The sequence below is a fragment of the Sarcophilus harrisii genome, chromosome 1, assembly GCF_902635505.1.
Source record: "Sarcophilus harrisii chromosome 1, mSarHar1.11, whole genome shotgun sequence".
NCBI classification, from domain to species: domain Eukaryota; kingdom Metazoa; phylum Chordata; class Mammalia; order Dasyuromorphia; family Dasyuridae; genus Sarcophilus; species Sarcophilus harrisii.
The window spans coordinates 346,228,785-346,252,321 of record NC_045426.1 but is presented as its reverse complement, the minus strand read 5'-3'; the positions used below and the strand labels follow the sequence as shown (position 1 = coordinate 346,252,321).

The following is a 23,537-nucleotide window of genomic DNA, read 5'->3' as shown; positions in this document are numbered from 1 at the left end:
GCGATACCAGGATATTCAAGTGAATTGGATTTAAGTGAGGGAGACCTGGGCCAGGCCTGGAGTCGGGAGGATCTGACTTCAGATACTGATGTAAAAACTAAGAATACAAAGAAAGGCAAAAAACAGCTCCTAACCTCAGATAGCTCACATTCTAATGAGAGAAGATAACTCGTAAACTGTAAAATATATACAGAGTAGATGGGAAAGTACCGGGGGATGGGAAGACTGGAAAAGGCCTACAGAAAGTGAAATTGGAGATGAAAACCAGTAGGTGAGAAGAATTTTTCTAGTATGTGGGGAAAGCCATTGAAAAGACAAAAAGAATAGTAAATCAGCCAGTATAGCTGAATTGTAGACTCTAGCTTCCAAGTAGGGAAGGAAATATAAAAAGTATACAAGAGAAAAGAATCGGGCTGCAATGGTAAGCCAAACAGAATTGTAGACTTTGTCCTAGACGGAATGAGGAACCATGGGAGTTTATTGAGTTAATGGGCAGGAGTGATATGGCCAGAAGGTGTATTAGGAAAATTACTTTGGCAGCTGAATCGAGGTGAATAGGAGTGAGGAGAAGCTTGAGGCTGGGAGATCAATAAAAAAAGGTTCTTGAAATAATTAAAGGACAAGAGCCTGAACCAGTATGGTGGCTGCAGAGAGAAAGGACAATTAAAGAGACATGAAGGTAGAAACCACCTTAGCAACAGATTGGATATGTGAAGTGAGAGGAGTCAAGCCCAACACCTTTCTGGGTCCGGTTATATAAAATTAGGTAACTTCTAAATTCCTCTAGCTCTAAGTCTGATCCTTGGAAAAAGGAAAAATCAACAATTTATAAAGCACTTTGTAAGGTAGCTAATGCAAGCAGCAGCATTTTACTAAGAAACGCTTAGAAAGGTTTCCTGACGTTCTAATTTGCATAGTTAAATTAGGGGACTTGGTTTTTTTTTTTTTATTTTTATTTTTTTTTATTTAATAGCCTTTTATTTACAGGATATATACATGGGTAACTTTACAGCATTAACAATTGCCAAACCTCTTGTTCCAATTTTTCACCTCTTACCCCCCCCCCACCCCCTCCCCTAAATGGCAGGATGTCCAGTAGATGTTAAATATATTAAAATATAACTTAGATACACAATAAGTATACATGACCAAAACATTATTTTGCTGTACAAAAAGAATCAGACTCTGAATTATTGTACAATTAGCTTGTGAAGGAAATCAAAGATGCAGGTGTGCATAAATATAGGGATTGGGAATTCAATGTAATGGTTTTTAGTCATCTCCCAGAGTTCTTTTTCTGGGCATAGCTAGTTCAGTTCATTACTGCTCCATTAGAAATGATTTGGTTGATCTCGTTGCTGAGGATGGCCTGGTCCATCAGAACTGGTCATCATATAGTATTGTTGTTGAAGTATATAATGATCTCCTGGTCCTGCTCATTTCACTCAGCATCAGTTCGTGTAAGTCTCTCCAGGCCTTTCTGAAATCATCCTGTTGGTCATTTCTTACAGAACAGTAATATTCCATAATTTTCATATACCACAATTTATTCAGCCATTCTCCAACTGATGGACATCCATTCAGTTTCCAGTTTCTAGCCACTACAAAAAGGGCTGCCACAAACATTCGTGCACATACAGGTCCCTTTCCCTTCTTTATAATCTCTTTGGGATATAATCCCAGTAGTAACACTGCTGGATCAAAGGGTATGCACAGTTTGATAACTTTTTGAGCATAGTTCCAAACTACTCTCCAAAATGGTTGGATTCGTTCACAACTCCACCAACAATGAATCAATGTCCCAGTTTTCCCACATCCCCTCCAACAATCATCATTATTTTTTCCTGTCATCTTAGCCAATCTGACAGGTGTGTAGTGGTATCTTAGAGTTGTCTTAATTTGCATTTCTCTGATTAATAATGACTTGGAGCATCTTTTCATATGACTAGAAATAGTTTCAATTTCTTCATCTGAGAATTGTCTGTTCATATCCTTTAACCATTTTTCAATTGGAGAATGGCTTGATTTTTTATAAATTAGAGTTAATTCTCTATATATTTTGGAAATGAGGCCTTTATCAGAACCTTTGACTGTAAAAATATTTTCCCAGTTTATTGCTTCCCTTCTAATCTTGTCTGCATTAGTTTTGTTTGTACAAAAGCTTTTCAGTTTGGTATAATCGAAATTTTCTATTTTGTGATCAGTAATGATCTCTAGTTCTGCTTTGGTCATAAAGACCTTCCCCTTCCACAGGTCTGAGAGGTAAACTATCCTATGTTCCTCTAATTTATTAATAATTTCATTCTTTATGCCTAGGTCATGAACCCATTTTGACCTTATCTTGGTGTACGGCGTTAAGTATGGATCAATGCCTAAATTAGGGGACTTGGGGCTTGAAACCTATTCTGGTGATTCTTAAGTCTAGTACTCTATATTATATTACTCAGACTGATCATCTCCCACCTGCTGTGTTGAACCTTTCCTCTATAGGAGTTGAGGGTTTTTTTGTCCTTGGTGTCTTAATATATTATTTAGCTAGTATATTCCAAGACCAATTCACTAACTGCCACAGTTCCTCCCTTAATAAAAACATTACTTTCAAATTGATCATCTCATTCTACTCAGTTTGTCACATGTATCAGCAAGGTTACGCTTTGCAGACAGACTTAGAAAATAATTTTGTGACATTTCCTAGCTGTGTGACCCTGGGCAAGTCATTTAACCCCAATTGCCTCAGGAAAAAAAAAAATTTGTGTTTATAGGGTATATTTTTCAAAAGCTCTTTTGAGTTACTAAAATGTAACATAACCTTTGACTCAGCTTAACATAACAGTCCTTTGCACTCTAGATGATCTCACACTGGCAAATTGTATTGCTTTGACTAGCACTAGGCGTTCCTTGAGGGAGTTCCCCCTGTTTTTTCAGGGACTTGAGAGGCAGAAGCAATTAATCCATCACATCTCTTGACATGCTAACTGTTCCTATTTCTTGTAACTACTAAGTGAAGCTAGCTAGGTACTACCATGCTACCTCTTGAGTCTGTACCCCGCTGTGAGATAATGAACTTGGAGACTATTGCCAGAGGATATAGGAGCACCTGCATTGTCCATATGTGAACCTGCAAAGGAAAGTGCTACTCAAGACTTAAGAATGAGCTTATGTCATGGATCACCCCATTTATATAAAGTACTACTTTTATCCCTCCATGTTACTACTCAGAAAGGGGACTGAGGGAGGAGGGCTTCCGCAAGTGTTTTTCTCACTCTGAAATTAATTAAACTACTTTAATCCTTGACACACCAGTCTTGGTCAATTCTGTTCAGCTCCAGCCATTCTTAGGTTAAAGGCAGATTCCATCTAGTTGCCACTCCCCACAACCTTTATTCAGTTTTTTTTTTTTTATTTAACCAGTCTTAAATTTTGCATGCTGTCATCTGCATATTAGTTTATCCTTAGTTCTTTTTTTCCAAATATATGCAAAGATAATTTTCAACATTGACCTTTGCAAAATCTTGTGTTCCAAATTTTTCTCCTTCTCCCCAAGAGAGCAAGCAATCTGTTATAGGTTAAAAATGTATGATTCTCCTAAACATTTCCATGGTCATCATGCTGTGCAAGAAAAAATCAAAAGGGAAAAAACCACAAAGAAGAAAAAAGAATAAAAGCAACAACAAAGGTGTAAGTACTATGTGCTTTGATCCACATTCAGTCTGCAGAATTCTCTCTGGATGCAGATGGTACTTTCTTTCCATCACAAATCTATTGAAATTGCCTTAGATCACTACATTGTTGAAAAGAGCCAAGTCCATCACATCATATAATCTTGTTAACTGTGTAAAATGTTCTCTTGATTCTGCTCATTTCACTCAGCATCAGTTCATGTTAAGTCTTCCCAGGCTTTTCTGAAATCAGCTTATTCATCATTTCTTATAGAACAATAATATTCTATAACACTCATATACCATAACTTATTCAGTCATTCCCCAAATGATGGGCATCCACTCCATTTCCCTACAAATATTTTTGCACATTTGGGTTCTTTTCCTTCTTTTGTAATATATTTGTGATGCAGATTCAGTAGAGACATTTGCTGGATCAAAGAGTATGCACAGTTTGATAGCCCTTTGGGCAGAGTTACATGTTGCTCTCCAGAATGGTTGGATCATTTTACAACTCCACCAACAATACATTAGTGTCCCAGTTTTCCCTACATCCCTCCAACATTTATCATTTTTTCCTGTTAGCCAATCTGAGAGGTGTGAAGTGGTACCTCAGATTTGTCTCAATTTGCATTTCTCTAATCAATAGTGATTTAGAGCATTTTTTTTTCATATGAGTAGAAATGGCTTTTATTTTTTCATCTGTTCATATCCTTTGATCATTTATTAATTGGGGAATGGCTTCTCTGCAAATAAATTAAGTGGCAACATATAGATTTGTCTATATATTTTCCAATCTTAAAATAATTTATTGTTCCATGTTTGGTTTTAACTGTTGCTTCTGGGTCAGCAAACAGGTTGATCAGGAAACAAGATGATCTGGTACTCCATCTCTTTGAGGACTTGCAACATTTTGTTAGGATCCACACTGTCAAAGGCTTTAGTGTAGTTAACAAGGCAGAAATAAATGTTTTGTTTTTTCTAGAACTCCTTTGTTTTCTCCATAATCTATCATATGTTGATAATTTGGTCTCTAGTTCCTTTGCCCCTTTGAAAACCAGTTTGCTCTTCTGGAAATTCTCAATTCACATATTGCTCAAGTCTAGCTTAAGGAATCTTAAGCATAACTTTGTTGATATGTGAAATGAGCACAATTGTTCAGTAATTTGAACCTTCTTTAGCATTGTCCTTTAAGATTAATTGATCTTTCCAGTCCAGTGTCCACTGTTGTATATTCCAAATTTTCTGGCATAATGAATATTTTTGTTCTCAAAGAGGACCAATGGCATCAAAGGATGCAGTCTTGACTTGTGCATGGATTGGACTTAAGGGAGGAAAAACTGTGCAAAGTTGTCAGTCATATTGACTGAAGCACCGTAATAATATCTTTTAGAATTTAAGTAGCTCAACTGAAATTCTGTCTCCTCCACTAACCTTATTGCTAGTAATGCTAAGGCCCACTTGACTTCATTCTTTAATCTCAAAACCAATAACCACAAGCACCTTGCATATTTTTCTTGTATAGTTCTTTTGTTCTTGTCATCTCTTTTTAATTTTTTCTGCTTGTTAAATCCTTACCATTTTTGTCTTTTATCATGCTCATTTTTGCAAGAACCTTTTCCTTGACATTGAAATGATTATTAATATCTTGGGGAGATTCAGAGGTCTCCTCTTTTCCAAATTATTCATTTTTAAAAGTTTAGTTTTCTTAGTTATCTTACTGATAAGATTGCTTTAACTCTTCAGATTTGAGTCCAACACCCAACCTTACAACTAAGAGGGAAATCCAATGAGTTCTACTCAAGCTTGAGTGAAAACAGATCCTTTTTTTTAGATAGCCTAAGGTTGGAAATGATCTGGTATAGAGATATTTTCCCTGTCCAAGAGTAATATAATGATGGGTTGACGTCAGCTACTTATTGGAAGTGCATATAATATTTGAGACTCTGCCATGATTGTGTACCATAATCTTCCTTTGATTAATAATCTGCTGGCCTTATTTCTAAAATAATTTAAAAATCCAGAAATTCCATCTCTAAAATGTCTTTAAATGTCACAATATCTTTAATTTTCAAAGAAATCTGTCTTTCCCATTCTATTTTCTTCTTTTTCTTTGCATTGCTCATTTCAGAAAATCTTATTTTTCCTTGTTATTCTCTGGAATTGTACATTCAGGTGGGTATATCCATTTTCCCTTTCCTTTTCCCTTTCTTTCCTCAGCTATTTGTAAAGCCTCATCAGACAGCCATTTTGCTTTCTTGCTTTTCTTTTTCTTTAGAAAAAAATTTTTTTTTGCTGCCTTCTGTATAATTTTGTGAATCTCTGACCATGGTTTTTCAGACATTCTATCTATCAGATCAAATTCTTTAAATCTATTAATTACCTCCACTTCATATTCATGAGGGATGTTAGTTAGATAGTGGAGTGTTTTTGCTATTTCCTTCTCCAAACCTGCACATCATAGTTTCATTCCCATTCATGGGAAGACTTAACATAGTTTCATTCATAGGTTAGAAGTGAAAACTTCAGATTCAAATACTTGGAGTGAGTGGAGGTAAGTTTTATTATGTTTCTTGCAAGAAGCAAGTGATATACGTTTAAGAGAGCACACATGCAGTTTACTAAAGCCAGATGTAGTCATAATTTTCTGTACTCCAACCCTAACTCCAATTCCTACTCCTCAGGATTTCCATTAGAGGAAGATCCTTCCAAAATATAACATTTCATGATACTTCCTCTACATACACTCCTTGATATGTTTCCATGTTCCCCCTCCCTTTGCCACATCATCACATGTTCAAAAATGGTGGATGTCTCCTCCATAAGGAAGAAATTAATATACATCAGGGTTATTAAGCATGCTTAATTAAAATTTAGCTTGCCCTGGGCATAAACTCAGGTCACTTGCATTCAACCAGCACCTACTTCTGTTGATAAGACATTCTTTAATTCTCTTCAGCCAGGATGTACTGACCCTAAAGCTTATATCACATTCTTTCCTACCAACAGAGGGAAAAGCTGTGAAACTGAAACTTTTCAACTGTGGAAACAAAGCCTTCCAATTTTATTTCTCACAACTGAGTTATGCAAGTTCTTCCATCACAACAAGGTAGTGATCTAAGGGATAATATTTATTTATATATAACATGTATAATATTTGTACATATGATAGATGCATAGTCGTGTACATTGTGTATATATGTTTTTAAAATATGCCTGTACAGTAAGTTCAACTTTGTTATATGTTATATATGATACATTTTAATATATGACACATTTCATATAAAACATTTATATATTATAAATACTATATTGTATTATAACATCTATAAACATTGAACATGAATAAATAGTTCATTTTTATATCATATATTATATGCCTTTATATGTAAAAATATGTGCAGATTACATTTGTGTGAATATATATGCATACATGGAATAAACTGGGGCAGCTATAGATGGTAAAGATATATATAGGACTAGGTTTGAAGTCAGGAAGACTCATCTTCCTAAATTCAAATCTGGCCTCTGTATGACCCTTAATTCTGTTTGCCTCATTTTTTTTTTCATCTATAAAATGAGCTGGAGAAGGAAATGGCAAACCATTCCAGTGTCTTTGCCAAGAAAACGCCAAACTGGATCACAGAGGAATGGCACAGGACTCAACAGCAATAAATAAATATTGACGCAGGTAGGTAACTCAAAGCATAAAAGTACGGTGCTGACTTTGAAGTCAAGCAGACAACTCACTTAAATCCCTCTCTCTCTTTGCTCGTTTGTAAAACGAGGGAGACAGGCCGGCCTCCAACGTCCTTTCCTAGGGTCTTGGGGAAAGCGCATTTAACGTTAGGACACCATAGACAATAATAACGATAAGAAGTTTTACAAAAAGTTTTACAAAAACATTTTAAATATTAACTTATGCGATCCTCCCATGGCAAAATTTAAGCCAAGAAATTAAGGACAGTGTCTGAGACAACTCCGAGTCCCAGGTAGTACCACCGAGCTGCTCCAGGCTAATGAAAAATGCTTCGTTGTTAAATGTATCCACGGCCAAAAGGCACAACATGGATATGTTTGTGGAGAAAGCTAGCTAGAGCCCAGGCTGCGGCCTGGAGGTTTACAAAGATTAGATAGGACGCTCTCTTGTGAGCGGGCAGTCTACAATGTAGCAGGGCTTAACGACAGCCATGTTTGCCTCGGCAGCATCTGTAGTCCGGATTACCGCAGTGGGGCGCGGCCTGGCCGCGGCGGAAAAGCCGGGCTCACAGCGGGAAGCCCGGGAGGGCGGCCCATCTGACCGCGGGAGCCCCGCCAAGAGCGGCCCCGGCGCAGACTGGGGCAGCGTTAGGGGAAAAGGCTCCCCGCGGGGATGGCACTCGCAGGAAACCCCCGCAGGTGGAGGCACAGACCTTTGCCCGCATCCCTGGGGCCTGGCGAGGAGCCAGGGCGAGCCAAGGATGGTTTGGCGGGAAGAGTTGCGAGGGAGCTGAACGCCCCACGGGCTGCAGGAGGTCGGGAGGGCTCCTCTCGGAGCATCTCCGGGCGCCCCGGTCCCTGTAGCCGGGAGGTGGGAAGGGGAGGCCAGGGCTGATGGAGACGGGGCGTACCCGCGGTCGTTAAGCCCCGCCCCGCATCTATAGGGTGCCCGGAGGCGGCCTTGCCCCGCCTCCTCCCACCCTCGTCCTGCCCTTCTCCCGGGGCCAGGGCTCAGGCCCCCTGTCTGGCCAAAGATGGCGCTGAGGACGGTGTCGGCACTGAAGAGGAGGCTCGGCGGCGCGGGCCTGGGGCTCCTTCGCTCAGGTCAGATTTCATCCGCCGCCGGCCGGAGCGGGGCGGGGAGGGCTCGGGCGGGGCGCGGCCGGGGAGTCGCCTGGACGCGACCTCGGCTGGGAGAAGAACAGCTGGGGCCAACCTGTCCTGTTGGGCCGACCTGGGAGTCTGTTTCCCGACCCAGTTCGACCGATCGCAAATGCTTGGGGCGGGCAGGTAGTGGGTGGGCAGGGTCTGGTTTCTGTTTCCGGGGAGGCTTACGGGACCCCTCCTTGCCAGATGTTCGTTCCCCACTCTCCCCGCCTGCCCCGTGCTCTCCTCGATTATATATCTAGTTATCTCCTTCCCCACCAAAAACCGTAGGAGACAGTGTCAATCGCATTAATAAAAGAGGAAATGGAGCTTTGTCCGTCCTGTAAATAAATGGGTTTTTTTTTTCCCTTTAAGTGCCCTGGACCTTTGAATAACTCATAAAAATGTCAATTACCTTCAAAGGTCAGTAGTCTGGGGCTTAACCTCATCAGAAGGATGTAACGCACCAAGTTCCTTTAGGGAAGGAGAATCCTGGTCTTCCCCAGGCGGAGACCAAACTCCAGTAGATACGCTAACCCTGCAAAAAAGGTAATAGGGAAAATGTGCTTCTGTATTTACAGGAAACTTTCTTCCCTGTGCTGCACAACACAGACTGGAAAAAACGCCGAGTTACATAGACTACCCAGCAACAGCAAGGAGGTCATTTAGTAACCATCGAGTTATAGTGGACATGGATCAAAGTCTTGGTAATGCCATTAGGAACTTTGTTCTCCTAACTTACTTCTCTGTACAGAGTTGGATTTGTTTCTTTTTTACTTTCCCCTTAGGCTTCCCTTTCAAAGGTGTTACTTTTCTGTCATGCAATTTTTTTTTCACCATGTCTTTCACCATGGTTCATAATATTCAAAGAAAAGATTAATGTCTTATTAACAAACAGTCCACTAATTTCTGGCCCAATTTTCTTACACTGTTTAAGTTGGAAAGGACTTTTGTGATCATCTCTTAGTTTTTTTCAATTGAGGAAAATGAGATCCAGAGAGGTCAAATAATTTATCCAAGATAACTTATGAATAACTAAAGCTTTGTGACAAAATCTACCTCTCCAACAAAATCTTCTAGTTCTTTTTTACACTACACTATTTTTTTAACTTAGTCTTTCATGTAAATGTAGATTTATTTGGTTTTTTTTTTTTTTTTTTATTTAATAGCCTTTTATTTACAGGTTATATGTATGGGTAACTTTACAGCATTAACAATTGCCAAACCTCTTGTTCCAATTTTTCACCTCTTACCCCCCACCCCCTCCCCCAGATGGCAGGATGACCAGTAGATGTTAAATATATTAAAATATAAATTAGATACACAATAAGTATACATGACCAAACCGTTATTTTGCTGATGTAGATTTATTTATAAAGATAATTTTACTGATACAAATTAATGCCAGATTTCCTTTTCTTTTTAAAATTTTTCAGTTGACCAAAATCTTCGTTCTGTCCCTTTTAATCTTCCCCCTCACCTTATTGAGAAAGAAAAATTAAGTTCTTGCTTTAAACAACTCTAATTAAGCAAAACAAATCCCCATGTTGCCATTCCTCCCAAAAAAAAAAGTCTTATTCTCCACAAAAAGCTTCACTTCTCAGGAAATTGATAGCATATTTGATCATGATTCCTTCTGGAATCTGATCTGTGTTGCTAAGCTGTTTGTACATTGTATGAATAGTATAAATGTTCTTGTATAAATAATTCTGGTTCTGTTCATTTTACTTAGTATTAGTTCATATAAGTCTTACCAAGTTTCTCAGAAACCATCCCCTTTTACATTTCTTTTAGCATAATAATATTTCTTCAAGTTATATACCATAATTTGTTCAGTCATTTCCCACCTGATGGGTAACTCCCTCAGTTTTCAATTCTGTGACACCAAAAAAACCCCCAACAAAACAAACTTTTTATGTCTCAACTCTGTAATTTTTTTTGCTATGATTACATTTTTAAAAATTTGTTTATTATTTCTTGTTTCACAAAGTTATTAATCTTTTTTTATTATAATATTCATGGTGGTTCTTGATCCTTTTGTGCCAAACTAATCTTCCCAATTCTTTATTCCATAATTCTCATTTCTTTTCCATTTTTTTCTTTAAATGCTCTCATTTAATTCTTACTTTATCTTATTTTATTTTTTTCCTGAGGCATTTGGGTTTAAGTGACTTGCCCAGGTCCCACAGCTAGGAAGTCTGAGGTCAAATTTGAATTCAGGTCCTCCTGACTTCAGGGCTGGTACTCTATCCACTGTGCCACCTAGCTGCCCCTGATTCTTACTTTATCTCTGAAGAATTGTAGTGTGCAGAAATTTGTGTGCTTTTAAGATGCTTTGAAGTCATTCTCTTCTTGGTTTTGTGTCTTGGATTGTCCTTATCACACTAATAGTTTGCTCATTATTCCAGCCTATTTCCTTACTTTAGACTTTGTTATTTCTTTAGTCTTTGCAGATTTAAAAAAAAATTTAATAGTATTTTATTTTTTCCAATTACATGTAATGATAGTTTTCAACATTCACTTTTATAAGATTTTGAGTTCCAATTATTTTTCCATCTCTCCTTGCTTTCCCCAAGACAGCAAGCAATCAGATATAGATTATTCATGTACAAACATTTTAAATATATTCCCACATTAGTCATGTCATGAAAGAAGAATCTGAACGAAAGAAAAAAAATGAAAATAGTGTGCTTTAATCTGTATTTAGACTTAGTAGTTCTTTTTCTGGATGTGGTTAGCATTTTCCATCATGGATCTTTTGGAACTGTCCTTTATCATTGCATTGCTGAAGAGAGCTAACTCTACAAAGTTCATTATTGTATAGTGTTGTTATTACTGTGAACAATGTTTCCTGGTTCTGCTCACATTACTTAGCATCATCAATTCATGCAGAAACTTTTACGTTATGATCATTCTCTGCACACCTTTGGTTAGAATGTCTGGGCCGGTCCTGTTGCTGCTTTCCTGGCCTGTTGATTGCTGGTGTTATTCCAAGATCTCAGGGGCAGCTTAGGCTGAGAACCTAAAAGCTTTCAGTATATTCAGTCTGATCAAAATCTCATCACTGCCCCCTTTGTCTGACTTCTGAAAAGTTCCTGACCTGAGTTTGAGGATGAGCAACAGACCTGTGGGCTTGTTGCATTTGAAGTTTCAGAAGACAAATGCTAGACTCAGTCAGCAAGTGCTAGATTCCTGTCCTGGCTCTTCCCTTGTAGATTTTAGACTAAGTTAGAAGCTGCTACTTGCTCAGTACATAGTTCATGACTTCACCTCAACCTGGAACTATACTTAGGCCCTATTATGAGTCATTTGGATTTTTGACCCAGAATTGGGTAATGAGCAGCAGAGCTGCCAGTTGACACACTTATTCCTGTGCTCTATACAAATTTAGGTCCTCTGTTGGATCTGAGACTTCTTCTGGCTTCTAACTTTTATTCAACCATGTGCATTATTGGCTGGACCTCCAGTGTGATGATCTCTTTCTGTCTTTCGGGAAAAATGATTCTGTGATTTTTTTTCTTGTATTTTTTTATAAGAATTTTGTCTGATATGTTTTCTAGATCTTTTGGGAAAATTTATGGAGAAGAATGCTTTATTTCTTCTTGCTACTCCACCATCTTGGTACAACATCAGATCAAACTTCTCTACATATTTCAATAGTATTTTTGAATCTTCTTGCTCAAATTAGTTTGTTGGATACTTTGTAATGTCATATCCCTGTTTTAAGAAACTTACAGTGTAAAGAGGATAAAAGAATCTAGTTAGCAAGTTTTAGTAAGTACATTCTGCATATGCAGCCTTATTGGAGTCTTCATGGGAAAGGACACATAATGGAACCACTCTTTTCTCTCTAAGCCTTCAAAAAAAATATTAATCAAGCAACAGGTAATTTATTGAGCACCTACTATTTGCTAGGCCATATAAGCAAAAGAATGAAACAGTTACTATTCATAGGAGCTTATACTTTAATGAGGGAGTTGACAAGTACTGAACATGTTAAAAAATCATATCCAGTAAATGTAAAGTGAATCAATACATATGTATACAAAATAGTTAAATGCAAGGTGGTTTGGGAGGATTTGGAAAGTCTTTTAGGTGTAAAGATGGGCTCCTTGAGGGAGAAATAACTTTCATGTCAGTTGGACCTGACATGATTTTATCATGTCATGATCACCAACTGAATACAGGCTGTGTCACTTTTCTCTCTTGCTCTGTTTGTATCTGTTCCTGACTAAACACAAATGTTGGTTTAGAGGCTATCTGAAATAAACATGAAGCATGTTTGCTTTTCTCCCTCTCTCTCTCTTTTTTTTAAAGGCAGTAAGGTGAAGAGGAAAGAGTTCTGTGATTAGAAATAGGAGAGACCTGGATTTGAAGTTTGTCACAGGCAAAAAATAAATTGTCTGACTGGGCAAATCTTTTCATCTCCCTGAGCCTTAATTAATTAGTTTATTTATTTTTGCTGAGGCAGTTGGGATTAAGTGACTTGCCCAGGGTCACCCAGCTAGGAAGTGTTAAGCACCTGAGACCAGATTTGAACTCAGGTCCTTCTGACTTGAGGGCTGGTGCTTTATCCACTACACCACCTAATTGGCCCTGAGCCTTAATTTTTATCTATAAAATGAATAAATGAATGAAAAAGTACTTACGTACTTAATACATATTAAACATGGCCTCAGTATTGTGGCTATAAGTAGAAAAATAAGGCTCTCCCCTCTCCAAAGGAGCCCATATTCTATATTTGAGTGGAGAATTTCAGAAAAGGAGTGGATTTAGGAGTAAAAGATAATGAATTCTCTTTTGAACATGCTGAGTTGGAGAGCCCAAAAAATACCTAATTGGAGCTATATACCTGGCAGTTGAAGATTTAGGATTAAAGTTCAGTAAAGAAACTAGGGCTAGATGATAGAGATCAGAAAGTCATCTGCCAGAAATGACAGTGGAACTGATGGGAACTATTGAGCTTACTATAAGGGAGTATACAGAGAAAAGCACCAGGTTAGTGCTTTAGAGACTTACACAGAGTAGGTCTTATATTAATAAAGAACCAGCAGAGGAAGTAAGTACCAGGAAGAACCAAGAGAAAAAAAGTGATAAATTGCTGAGAAGTCAAAATCAATGAGGATTTAGAGAAGGCTGTCAGTTTTGGCAAATTAAAAATCATTAGTTACTTTGGCCAGAGGTGTCTGAATAAAGTGACAACATTAAAAGTAATCATGCAAATATAGGTTGCAATCTGTACCAGTGGAGGGAGTGCCCAGTTCTTTAATCACTAAAATCAAAGAACTATAGAAGTATTGAAATTAAATATATATTTTCTTTAAAGCAAACAAATAAATTCATTCTTAAATATATCCTAATGCTTTTAACAACAGTGTAGTGTAGTGAAAAGTACATGAGAGTTAAGAAGCTAGAGACTTATCTTCTATTTGTTTGACCTTGGGCAGCCAATCTTGTCATTCAACCTGAATCCCAGTTTCCCCATTTATAAAATAGTTTTTGCTGGAAAAAAAAAAGAGACAGAATGTTTAGATCACTTTGTGAATTGTAAAGCATAATATATTTTAGCTATTTTTAGTATCTGTTAATATAGTTTTCTTGATCAGTTTCTTTGAAGAGGAATATAAATACATTAAGAATGTACATTAGGTCTTTTTTTCCTTGTAAAGTTATTTAAGTTCATAATTTTAAAATTTCTAATTTCTGAAGTTGAACATATTTTTTTAATCCTAAATTGTTCTGCAATATAGGCTAAGACCACATGTATGCTTTCAAACAAAATCCAATGATCTTAAACAATATTTATTTTGAGCCTCTTAATTAAGCAAATAGCCTTACCTTTTATCAGTAAGAAATAAAATCAGAAATTGCAACTTGATCATGGACAGGGGAACAGAACTTACCCAAAAGGATATTCTGCCCCATTTTCTCATTTTACATATGTAGAAGTAAGGCCCAGAGTAGTTAAGTGACCTGTCTAAAGGTTCTACAACTAGCAAATAGAAGGGTCAGGATTGGAATCCAGATGCATTGATTCTTACCCAAGTAGGCCTGCCACTTCAACAGTCTCCTCAGCTCTTTTGCTGCTGAGGATCTGTTTTGATCCTTTGGTTTCTTAAAGCTTAGAGTGCGTATGGAACTGATCAGTCTTAGATAGACTGTTTCTTATGAAGGCAACAAAGGACTAATCTATAAAGCAAAACACATTAAAAAAATTTCCACTAGAATTATGCACACAAAAATATCTTAATGTTTTTAATTATACATATATACACACAAACACACATATTTCTATTGGATATCTTCCAAAGCTTGATTGGCTCAACAAGTGTGAAAAGTAAATAATATTGGTGATATTTTCTTAGGGCTATACTAGTAAATGTTTTACAACCAGTTCTCCAAGGGAACTCCTAGTAAAATATTCTTTAGCATTGGGATGATTAAGGAGCTCTTCAGCAAGTTTCCTCCTTAAATTGGTGCTACTGCTATTCTTTCCAGAACACTTTGGGATCCCTAGAGAAGATATAATGGTGGGATAGTTGCTAGGTAAAAGAGAACAGTATGACATTGTATGAAGAGCACTGGGCATGAAATAAAAAGATTTGGATTCAAATCTTGACCCAGCTATTTATTCTTTTTTGTGAGCTTGAGCAAGTCACAGAAACTTTCTTGGATTGAACTGTTAGGATTTTTAATCTTTGATCAGTGAACTTGTTTTTTAAAATATTTTGATAGGGGCAGCTAGGTGATGCAGTGGATAGAGCACCAGCCCTGAAGTCAAGAGGACCTGAGTTCAAATTTGGCCTCAGACACTTAACATGTCCTAGCTGTGTGACCCTGGGCAAGTCACTTAACCCCAGCTGCCTGGGTAAAGGGGGAGAAATATTTTGATAATCATATTTTTTTCTTTTCACTAGGATTTTATTTTTCTAAATACATATACAGATAGTTTTCAACATTCATTTTTGTAAAACTTTGTGCTCCAAATTTTTCTCCCTCTCCCCTTTACCTTCCTTTTCCCCAAGGCAACAAGCAATATGATAATAGGTTAAATATGTGCAATCTTTTTAAACCTATTTCCACATTTGTTGTACAAGAAAAATCAGACCAAAAGGGAAAAAATGAGAAAACAGACAAACAAACAAAAAGATAAAAATACTGTTTTGATCCACAATCAGTCCCCATAGTTTTCTCTGGGTGTCATTGGTATTTTCTATACTTAGTTTATTGGAATTGCCTTGAATCACTGCATTGCTGAGAAGAGCCAAGTCCATCACAGTTGATCATTACATAATCTTGTTTTAACTTTGTATAACATCAGTTCACTCAGCATCAATTCGTGTAAGTCTCTCCAGGTTTTTCTGAAATCAGAGTGCTCATTATTTCTTATAGAACAATAATACTCCATAACATTCATATACCATAACTTACTCAGCCATTCTCCAATGATGGGCATCCACTCAGTTTCTAGTTTTTTACCATTACAAAAAGAGCTGCTACAAACATTTTTGCACATATAGTTCCTCTTTTCTTTTTTTTATTATCACTTTGGGATACAGATCCAGTAATGAGACTGACTGCTGGATCAAAAGATGTGCACAGTTTTATAGCCTTTTGGGCATATTGCTCTCTAGAATGGTTGGATCATTTCACAACTACCCCATCAGCAATGTATTTAGTGTCCCAGTTTTCCCACATTCCCCCCAACACTTATCTTTTCCTGTCATCTTGGCCAATCTGAGAGGTGTGAAGTGGTACCTCAGAGTTGTTTTAATTTGCATTCCTCTAGTCAATTGTGATTTAGAGCATTTTTTCACATGACTAGAAATGGCTTTAATTTTTTCATCTGAAAATTGTTCATGTTTTTTTTTTACCATTTTGATAACTATATTTCAATATAGTTTATTTTCTTTGTTAATCTGTGTATGTGTGTGTATTTGTATGTATTTTTTTAAAACCTTGTTTTGAGAAGGGGTCCATCCCTAGGTGTCACTCTCACCAGGCTACCAAAGGGGTTTCTCTAAGGATGTCACAAGGGCCCAGGACAGTGAAAAGGTAAAGCACCCCAGCCTAGATTATCTCAGAACCACCTGCTGTAAATCCTATAGAAATCTAGATATAAGCCTATAACTCTCTCCATGCTTACAGGCAAAATAAGCAGTCTTAATGTAAACTCCTAGAGAAACATTCTTTCAGGGTATATGCTAGGACCTAAAAATACCATTTTTTCTGCTTTAAAACACTTGTGTATTTGGGATCTGTTTTTTTTTTTTTTTAATTTACAAAATATATGCATGGGTAATTTTTCAGCACTGACAATTGCAAAACCTTTTGTTACAATTTTTCCCTTTCCTTCCTTCCACCTCTCCCCCAAATGGCAGGTAGAACAATACATGTTAAATATGTTAAAGTATATGTTAAATACAACATATGTATACATATGGGATCTGTTTTTATGGACAAAATAGAACAATGCGACAAAAGTTCCATTTTTTACACAACCAGACCTTGTCTAGATTCCAGTAGCTTTTAAATTCCCAAGATTCCTGGCTCTGACCTTTTTTTGTGGCAGCCTCTTTTCTAAGAAGAAAGAGACAGGTTTTACACTTTGGGTTTTGTTTGTTTGTTTGTTTCTGCTGTAGATTTGAATCTTTAAAAACAAATTATATAATTTCTTTCAAAGTGCTACCAAAAGACTTGAATCACAACATCATTCTTTTTTTTTTCATTAAAGATAGCTAAATCTTGTTGTTTTAACGGTGGGATTAGATGATTTGTATTCATTTTTGCTACCTCATATATTTTACAACCTTTGAGCATATTGACAATTTCCAGTTGCATAAAATTTTCTGTTTTGATCTTTCACTTCTTTACCTTTTACCTCTTTACCTTTCACTTACTTTCTTTTTTTAACCAGAGGCTTCTTTGCCAAGAAATTCTAGCTCAAAGGAAACAGTAATAGACTTAGGATGAGTTTAAAGTTTTTAAAAGAAAAGGAAATGGACTGCTTGTTTCTATCAGTGGTGGTCTTCTTCTTAATAAGGCATTTTGGGCATAGCAGTCAGTTGTTGAAAGCTATATATCTAATTTTTTTCCAAACCAGCAGAAATGAAATTTTAAACCTGAAGGAACATCTTTGTAAGAAAATATAAAACTAAGGTTTTGAATTTTTTTTTTTTTTGTTAGCCTTTTATTTTAACATCACCTTAATTTGTAAATATCTGCTTCCTAGGAAAGGAAGAGGAGTACCTTTTTTTTCAGCTCTTCAGCGGACAAGCTTCTTGGTCATTGTACTTACCCAGTGTTCAGTTGTGAGCTTTTTGTTATATTTAGATTATTGTAGTTGTGTTGATTATGTTTCTGGTTCTGCTCATTTCATTAGAGGTACCAGTATGGATAATAAATCTTCCTATAGGAACTAGGGACTGCATCTGTGATTTCACTGGTATACAGAACTTTCTGCAAGGAAACTTTCATTGCCCCTTATGGTGTTAGAATCCTCAGTCCTAAATCTTAAATCCTAAAAGTTTAAGGGATTTAGAGCCACAAAGTCATTGTGGGCCAGAGGTAGGACTTGAACGCAGATCTCCTTATCTCTGATGGCTACCCTCTCTCCACCATACCTCTCAGTTATTTCTCCAAATTCTTCATATTCGTCATTTCTTTGAGCTATATCTTTTACATTCATGTGCCAGTTTTTTCCTCAGTTGATTAATATCTACTTTGTTTGCAATTTTCTGCTACCACAAAAAGTGAAGCTCTGAATAATTTGGTGTGTATGGGACCTTTTTCTCTTTGACATCCCTGAGGTATATGCCTAACATAGAATCTCAGTTAGAGTATGGACACCAACAATCTTTTAACTACTAAATGGCCTTTTCTCAAATCTTCATTCTTAATGCCCTCCCCAAGAGTCCTCTGGACTCCTAGTTGGTCTTTCCACTTTCAGTTTTTGCCTCTTCCAATCCAGTTTACACACTATGGCCAGGGTAATCTTCCCAAAACACGAAGCTGTGGGTGAGGCAGCTAGGTGACTCAGTGGATGGAGTGCTGCTCCTATAGTCAAGAGGACTTCAGTTCAAATCCAGCCCCAAACAGTTACTGGTTGTGTGACCCTGGCAAGTCATCTAACCCCATGGCCTCCCAGAAGAAAAAATGAAACTTCAAAGGTTTTTAGGTTCTCTAGAATGAAATACACAAAATCTTCATTTTGACTTTGAAAGCTCTTTGCCATCAGTCTTTGCAAACTGACTTACCTCTCCAGGCTTATTCCTGTGAGATTCTTCTTCCCATGCTACTTTCCAGATAAACTGGCACTCTCTCCAACTTGGCATTCCACTTTGCCTTGTATAGGTGATGTCCTCGTACTTCTTTACTTCCTAGAATCCCTGGCTTCATGTGCCACTTCATATGGAAAGCTTTTATGGATCCAAGGGCATACCACTGTAAGAATGAGGTAAGGTAGAATTAACTCCGGGACCTCCTTTTAGCCCAGAGAGGAGTTTTATCCCCAGTGCTTAGCACCTATTAAATATTTAATAAATGTTTGTTGAGTAATTACTGTGCAAAGTAAGTCCCAAGTAAAGACCCCATTAATCTGTAGCATTTGGTCTTTTGCAACTTCAGGGAATTTAGCTCATACTTGATGTAAGAAATCTGATTCAGAGCTTTATGTATAATTCACAGTTTGAGATTAAACCTTTCTTAAAGTATTCTTTAGCTATCTTTTAGGAAATCCATATGTCAGCCTCTGTAACCTTTGATTTCCTTAAATTTCTCACTATAGGCTCTAATCTAATGTTCAGTAAACTTTTATATTCCATATATGTATGAATTATACATAGCCATAGGTCTATATAGACACACATTCCCTCTCTCACACACACACACAAACAAACAAAAACAGGAAACATCACAAGGGGAAGCAACACAAAAATACCATTAGTCCTAAACAAAGATTACCTTTTTCCTCTTCCTTAGGTTTCTGCATGCCCAAAAGACTGATTCTCATATAGATTTTCCCACATTTGGCCTCTTGTCTTAAAGTGCTTTTCTTTAAAGGTAACACATTGCTTAGATAAATATAAAGTAAGTTTTACTTTCCAAAGGCTAAGATTAACCTGATCTCCAAAGATGGCAAGGGAAAAGGATTAGAACATATTGATAATATTGTTGTCTTAGCATACCTCATAGGTCACAAAACAAACTGTTGAAAAAACTTAAAGAAAAAATTTCCATGTTCCATGCTCCACAGCTGCATGAAGGGAGAATCTCTGTCAAAGGACAGAGAGTGAACGTGATTTTCATCTTTCATGTTTTTCCCCAGAAAATGTGTTGAGGAGGTTCTGAATTTCTATTATTCTAAAAGAGGAAAGGAGTTCTAGGCCCTCTTGTTTTCACAACTGATTTTAACCTTAAAAAGAACAACAACCAAGTTAATAGTTGTGATTCTTCATTTCTTTTCACATTCTCCCCTGTTCCAAAGTGTGAATGAATGATCAAGCAATACTTAAGCTGTCATAAAACCAACATCTAGTTTTTGAACATTTGGGCAGATTGTATTCAATCTGTATTTACATCTTCCAAAACTGGTCATTTGAAAATTAAATCTTTCTAAGCAATAATCAGAGAGAAATAAAGGTATCTTTTTTTGGTCAATATATTTTTATTATTAATCCTTATCATTTCCCAGGTAAAAAGGAAATGTTCCCATAAACTTTTAGGGCACGAGCATGGAATCTAGGATAATAAGGGGAAAGAGTCAATAGAAAAGTGATAAGTGTTCTAGTTCGTTGCTCTGGAAATCCTTGTTTTTTATCTTTACTCACTTACTATAAAAGTTTTAAAAAATTATTGAAAGAAATTGGTCGTACATTTTGGCAATACAATACTGAATCCTTTAAACCTTTTTACATCTAGGTTAAAAAAAAATGGAGAGATTAAATTATCAAAATTTAAAATGAACAAGGTGAAATTACAATAAACAGAATATATAAAAAGAATTATCAGTGCTTACCATGCACATTTATAGAGCAGCAAATCTAAGAATTTAAAACAAGCAGGATAACCTACAAAAATGTAAAATACTTATATTAAAAGAACATAAAATTGAGATCTAAAATAATCCATTCTCAGAAAATAAATTGAACTGGCCTTAAAGGAACTATCAGGGGAAAAAAAAAAAAAACATCTGATCTACACAAACTCATAGATGAAAACATTTAGAAAACAATTAACACTTATGCTAATACAAATTATTCTCAAAAATTGAGAAAGAGTGGCAGCTAGGTGGCACAATGGATAGAGGGCACCAGCCCTGAAGTCAAGAGGACCTGAGTTCAAATTTGGTCTCAGACACTTAACACTTCCTAGCTGTGTGACCCTGGGCTTAACTCCAATTGCCTCAGCAAAAAAATAAAATAAATTGAGAAAGAAAACACTACCAAACACCTTTTGTGACATATTGTTCTAATATCTAAATGGAGAAGGCTTTAAGAGAACCTTAGAACAATATTATGTAATGAATATTGATGTAAAAGTTTTAAGTAAAATTCTAGCAGAAACATCTTTAAAAATGATTTACTTTGATTAAATTAGATATTGTACCAGGGATAAGCCAACATTAAGAATGCAATTAGCATAATACTATTAAAGCTAGAATTTGCAAAACCATGTAATCATATCAATTGATATAATGGAAACATTTTTTCCAGTATAACACTCAAGCTAAAAAAATTGTGTAGGATTAAAATGGCAATTTTAATGTATTAAGTGTATATTTAAGACTAAAAACTAGCATTATTTGCAATACTGATATCTTGTAATAAATATAAAAATAATACAGACACTACCTTCCCTCATTGTTATTTGATATTATTATAGAAATGTTACCAATAGCAGTAAGATAAAATTAAAGATATAAAAATTGCAAAGAGGCAAAGGTATCCTATTTGCTGACTACCCTAAGAAGTAGCAAAATAATTGGGAAAATAGCTTCAGTACAAGGTAAAACCACAAAACAATGGCATATATTTACAGTAATGACAAAATCTAGGAGGAGATGCCAGAAAGGGAAAGCCCATTCAAAACAGCTACAAAATGTAAAAATATCAAGTCGTCAATGTACCAAGTTTTATGATAAGATACATTACAGTCACTCTTTAAAGTTATAAAATATAACTGTAGAGATTCTCACTGATCATGATAGGGCTGTGCTAATTTAATTAAAACAATGGATTAGATTACATTTTAATTAATTTAAAATTTAATGTTATATTGATCAAACTGTTAACAGGCTACTTTATGGAGTTAGACAAAATAATAACAAAGCTTAAGGAAAATAATGGGGAAAAAGTTGGAGTGACTATATCTCATCTTATGTTGTAAAGCAATAAATAAAATAGTCTATTAGGCAAAAAATAGAAAACCATATTATTGCAACAAACTATATTGAAAAAAAACCTTAATAGTCCAGTGTTCAGTACATCTGAAAACATAAATTACATGGGATAAAGCTTCTAGAAACTGAACTGCTGGAAAAAGTAGAAAGCAATTTAATAGAAATTAGGTTTAGATCAACATCTTCACCATCCATCACAGTAATTTCAAATTGGATGGATACCATGAGTACTAAAAAATATAAAAATGTAAAAAAAATAAGAAATTAAGGAATGATATAGCTACTATAGCTATCAGGGAATAGAGAAAATCTCAAAAGACAAAAGAAATTATTTCAATGAACATGAAATTGAAAAGATTTTGAATGAATAAAATTAATGTGGCTAGGTTAGGAAGGGAAGCTGTCTATTAGAAAAACATTTCAAGTAATGGTCTAATGTCTACAATGTAAATGGAATTTAAAAATGTCTAAGACAAAGATTCATTCCATGATGGGCAAGTGCTTAATGGATATGAACAAGTTGTATTGATATTTAAAGTAATTAACCACCATGTGAAAAAAAAGAGATAATCAGCAAATCAAAACAATTTAATAGTTAATAATAAACTATTTGAAGAAAATTTTAAAGTATTGAAAATAATTCATATTTCTCAAACCAAGAAAATCCAGTTGCTTACAAAATGTGAGAAGCCTCAGAGCTGTATCAGCTCAATCACTGTGTCTCAGAAATAAGGAAAAAAGGCTAGAGATGCAAAGTCATTCAACAGGCATTTATTATGTGGCAGGCACTATGCTAAGTTTTTCCTCCCCTCCAAAAAAATAATCTGGGGGGAAGTTAGAATAACCCTGAAATGAAGTTCCTATCATTTATAGAAAGGGAAATTCAAGGTAAAGAAATCTGCATAGGTCTCTTAAATAAAACAGAAATACTTTTCTTCCATGCAAACTTGGTACAAGACATCCTCTTTCACAGTTGTGAAATTCCATGACTGTAAATATGTGGTCTGATTTGAGAACTATTTGCAGAAAACTGCCAGTTCCTTTCATGTTTTCTTCTTGAGGACTTTTTGGGGCTGAGTCTGAGGCCAGTTCCCTAATTTAGCTTCAGTATTGGAATAGATTGAGCATTAGTGAGTCATTCAACAGTCAACAAAAAGAGGTTTCTTAGTTAGCCATACCAGCAAAAGGGTATTGTTGAGGAAAGGCAAGCCATCCTGAGGATACTTGACACAGCTTTATCACCAGGCAAGTGTCAGAAATCCTATAGGAACTCTTGTGCTGCGTACTAGGGCAATAAGGAACTAACTGCAGCCCAAGCCCTTAGTTTCCCAAGCAGACATGCTCGAGTAATGTCTCCCTGCCTTGTAAGAAAAAAATTAACCAAACCTGCCATGGGAACGAGGATGGGGGGTGGGGGGGAGCTGAGGGGAAGAGATTAGGCGATTGCTCCTACCACATGTGTCTTCAATTCACATGTACGCTGTTCCTAAAGATTATATACAAAGGAAACAGCATATGGCATAGTAGTTACTTATGGTCTCTTATAAGTGATTCTTTAATACCTTAAACATTGTATGGCCTCTTTTGGATAGCTTTCCTTGGTATTTTACTTGTTTCTTTTCTGTTCTCTTTCT

The 23,537-nt window shown here is 36.2% G+C and overlaps 1 protein-coding gene across 1 annotated transcript in view; it reads left to right on the top strand.

Moving 5' to 3' along the window:
- The first annotated feature begins 8,156 nt into the window (after nt 1-8,156).
- Nucleotides 8,157-23,537, top strand: part of ECI1 (enoyl-CoA delta isomerase 1) — a 35,613-nt gene continuing 20,232 nt past the window's right edge. Inside the window, exons 1-2 of the mRNA XM_031945867.1 lie at nt 8,157-8,462; nt 9,086-9,211. Coding sequence (XP_031801727.1) covers nt 8,393-8,462; nt 9,086-9,211 — 196 coding nt within the window. The 5' untranslated portion in view covers nt 8,157-8,392. The remainder of the gene's footprint in view (nt 8,463-9,085; nt 9,212-23,537) is intronic.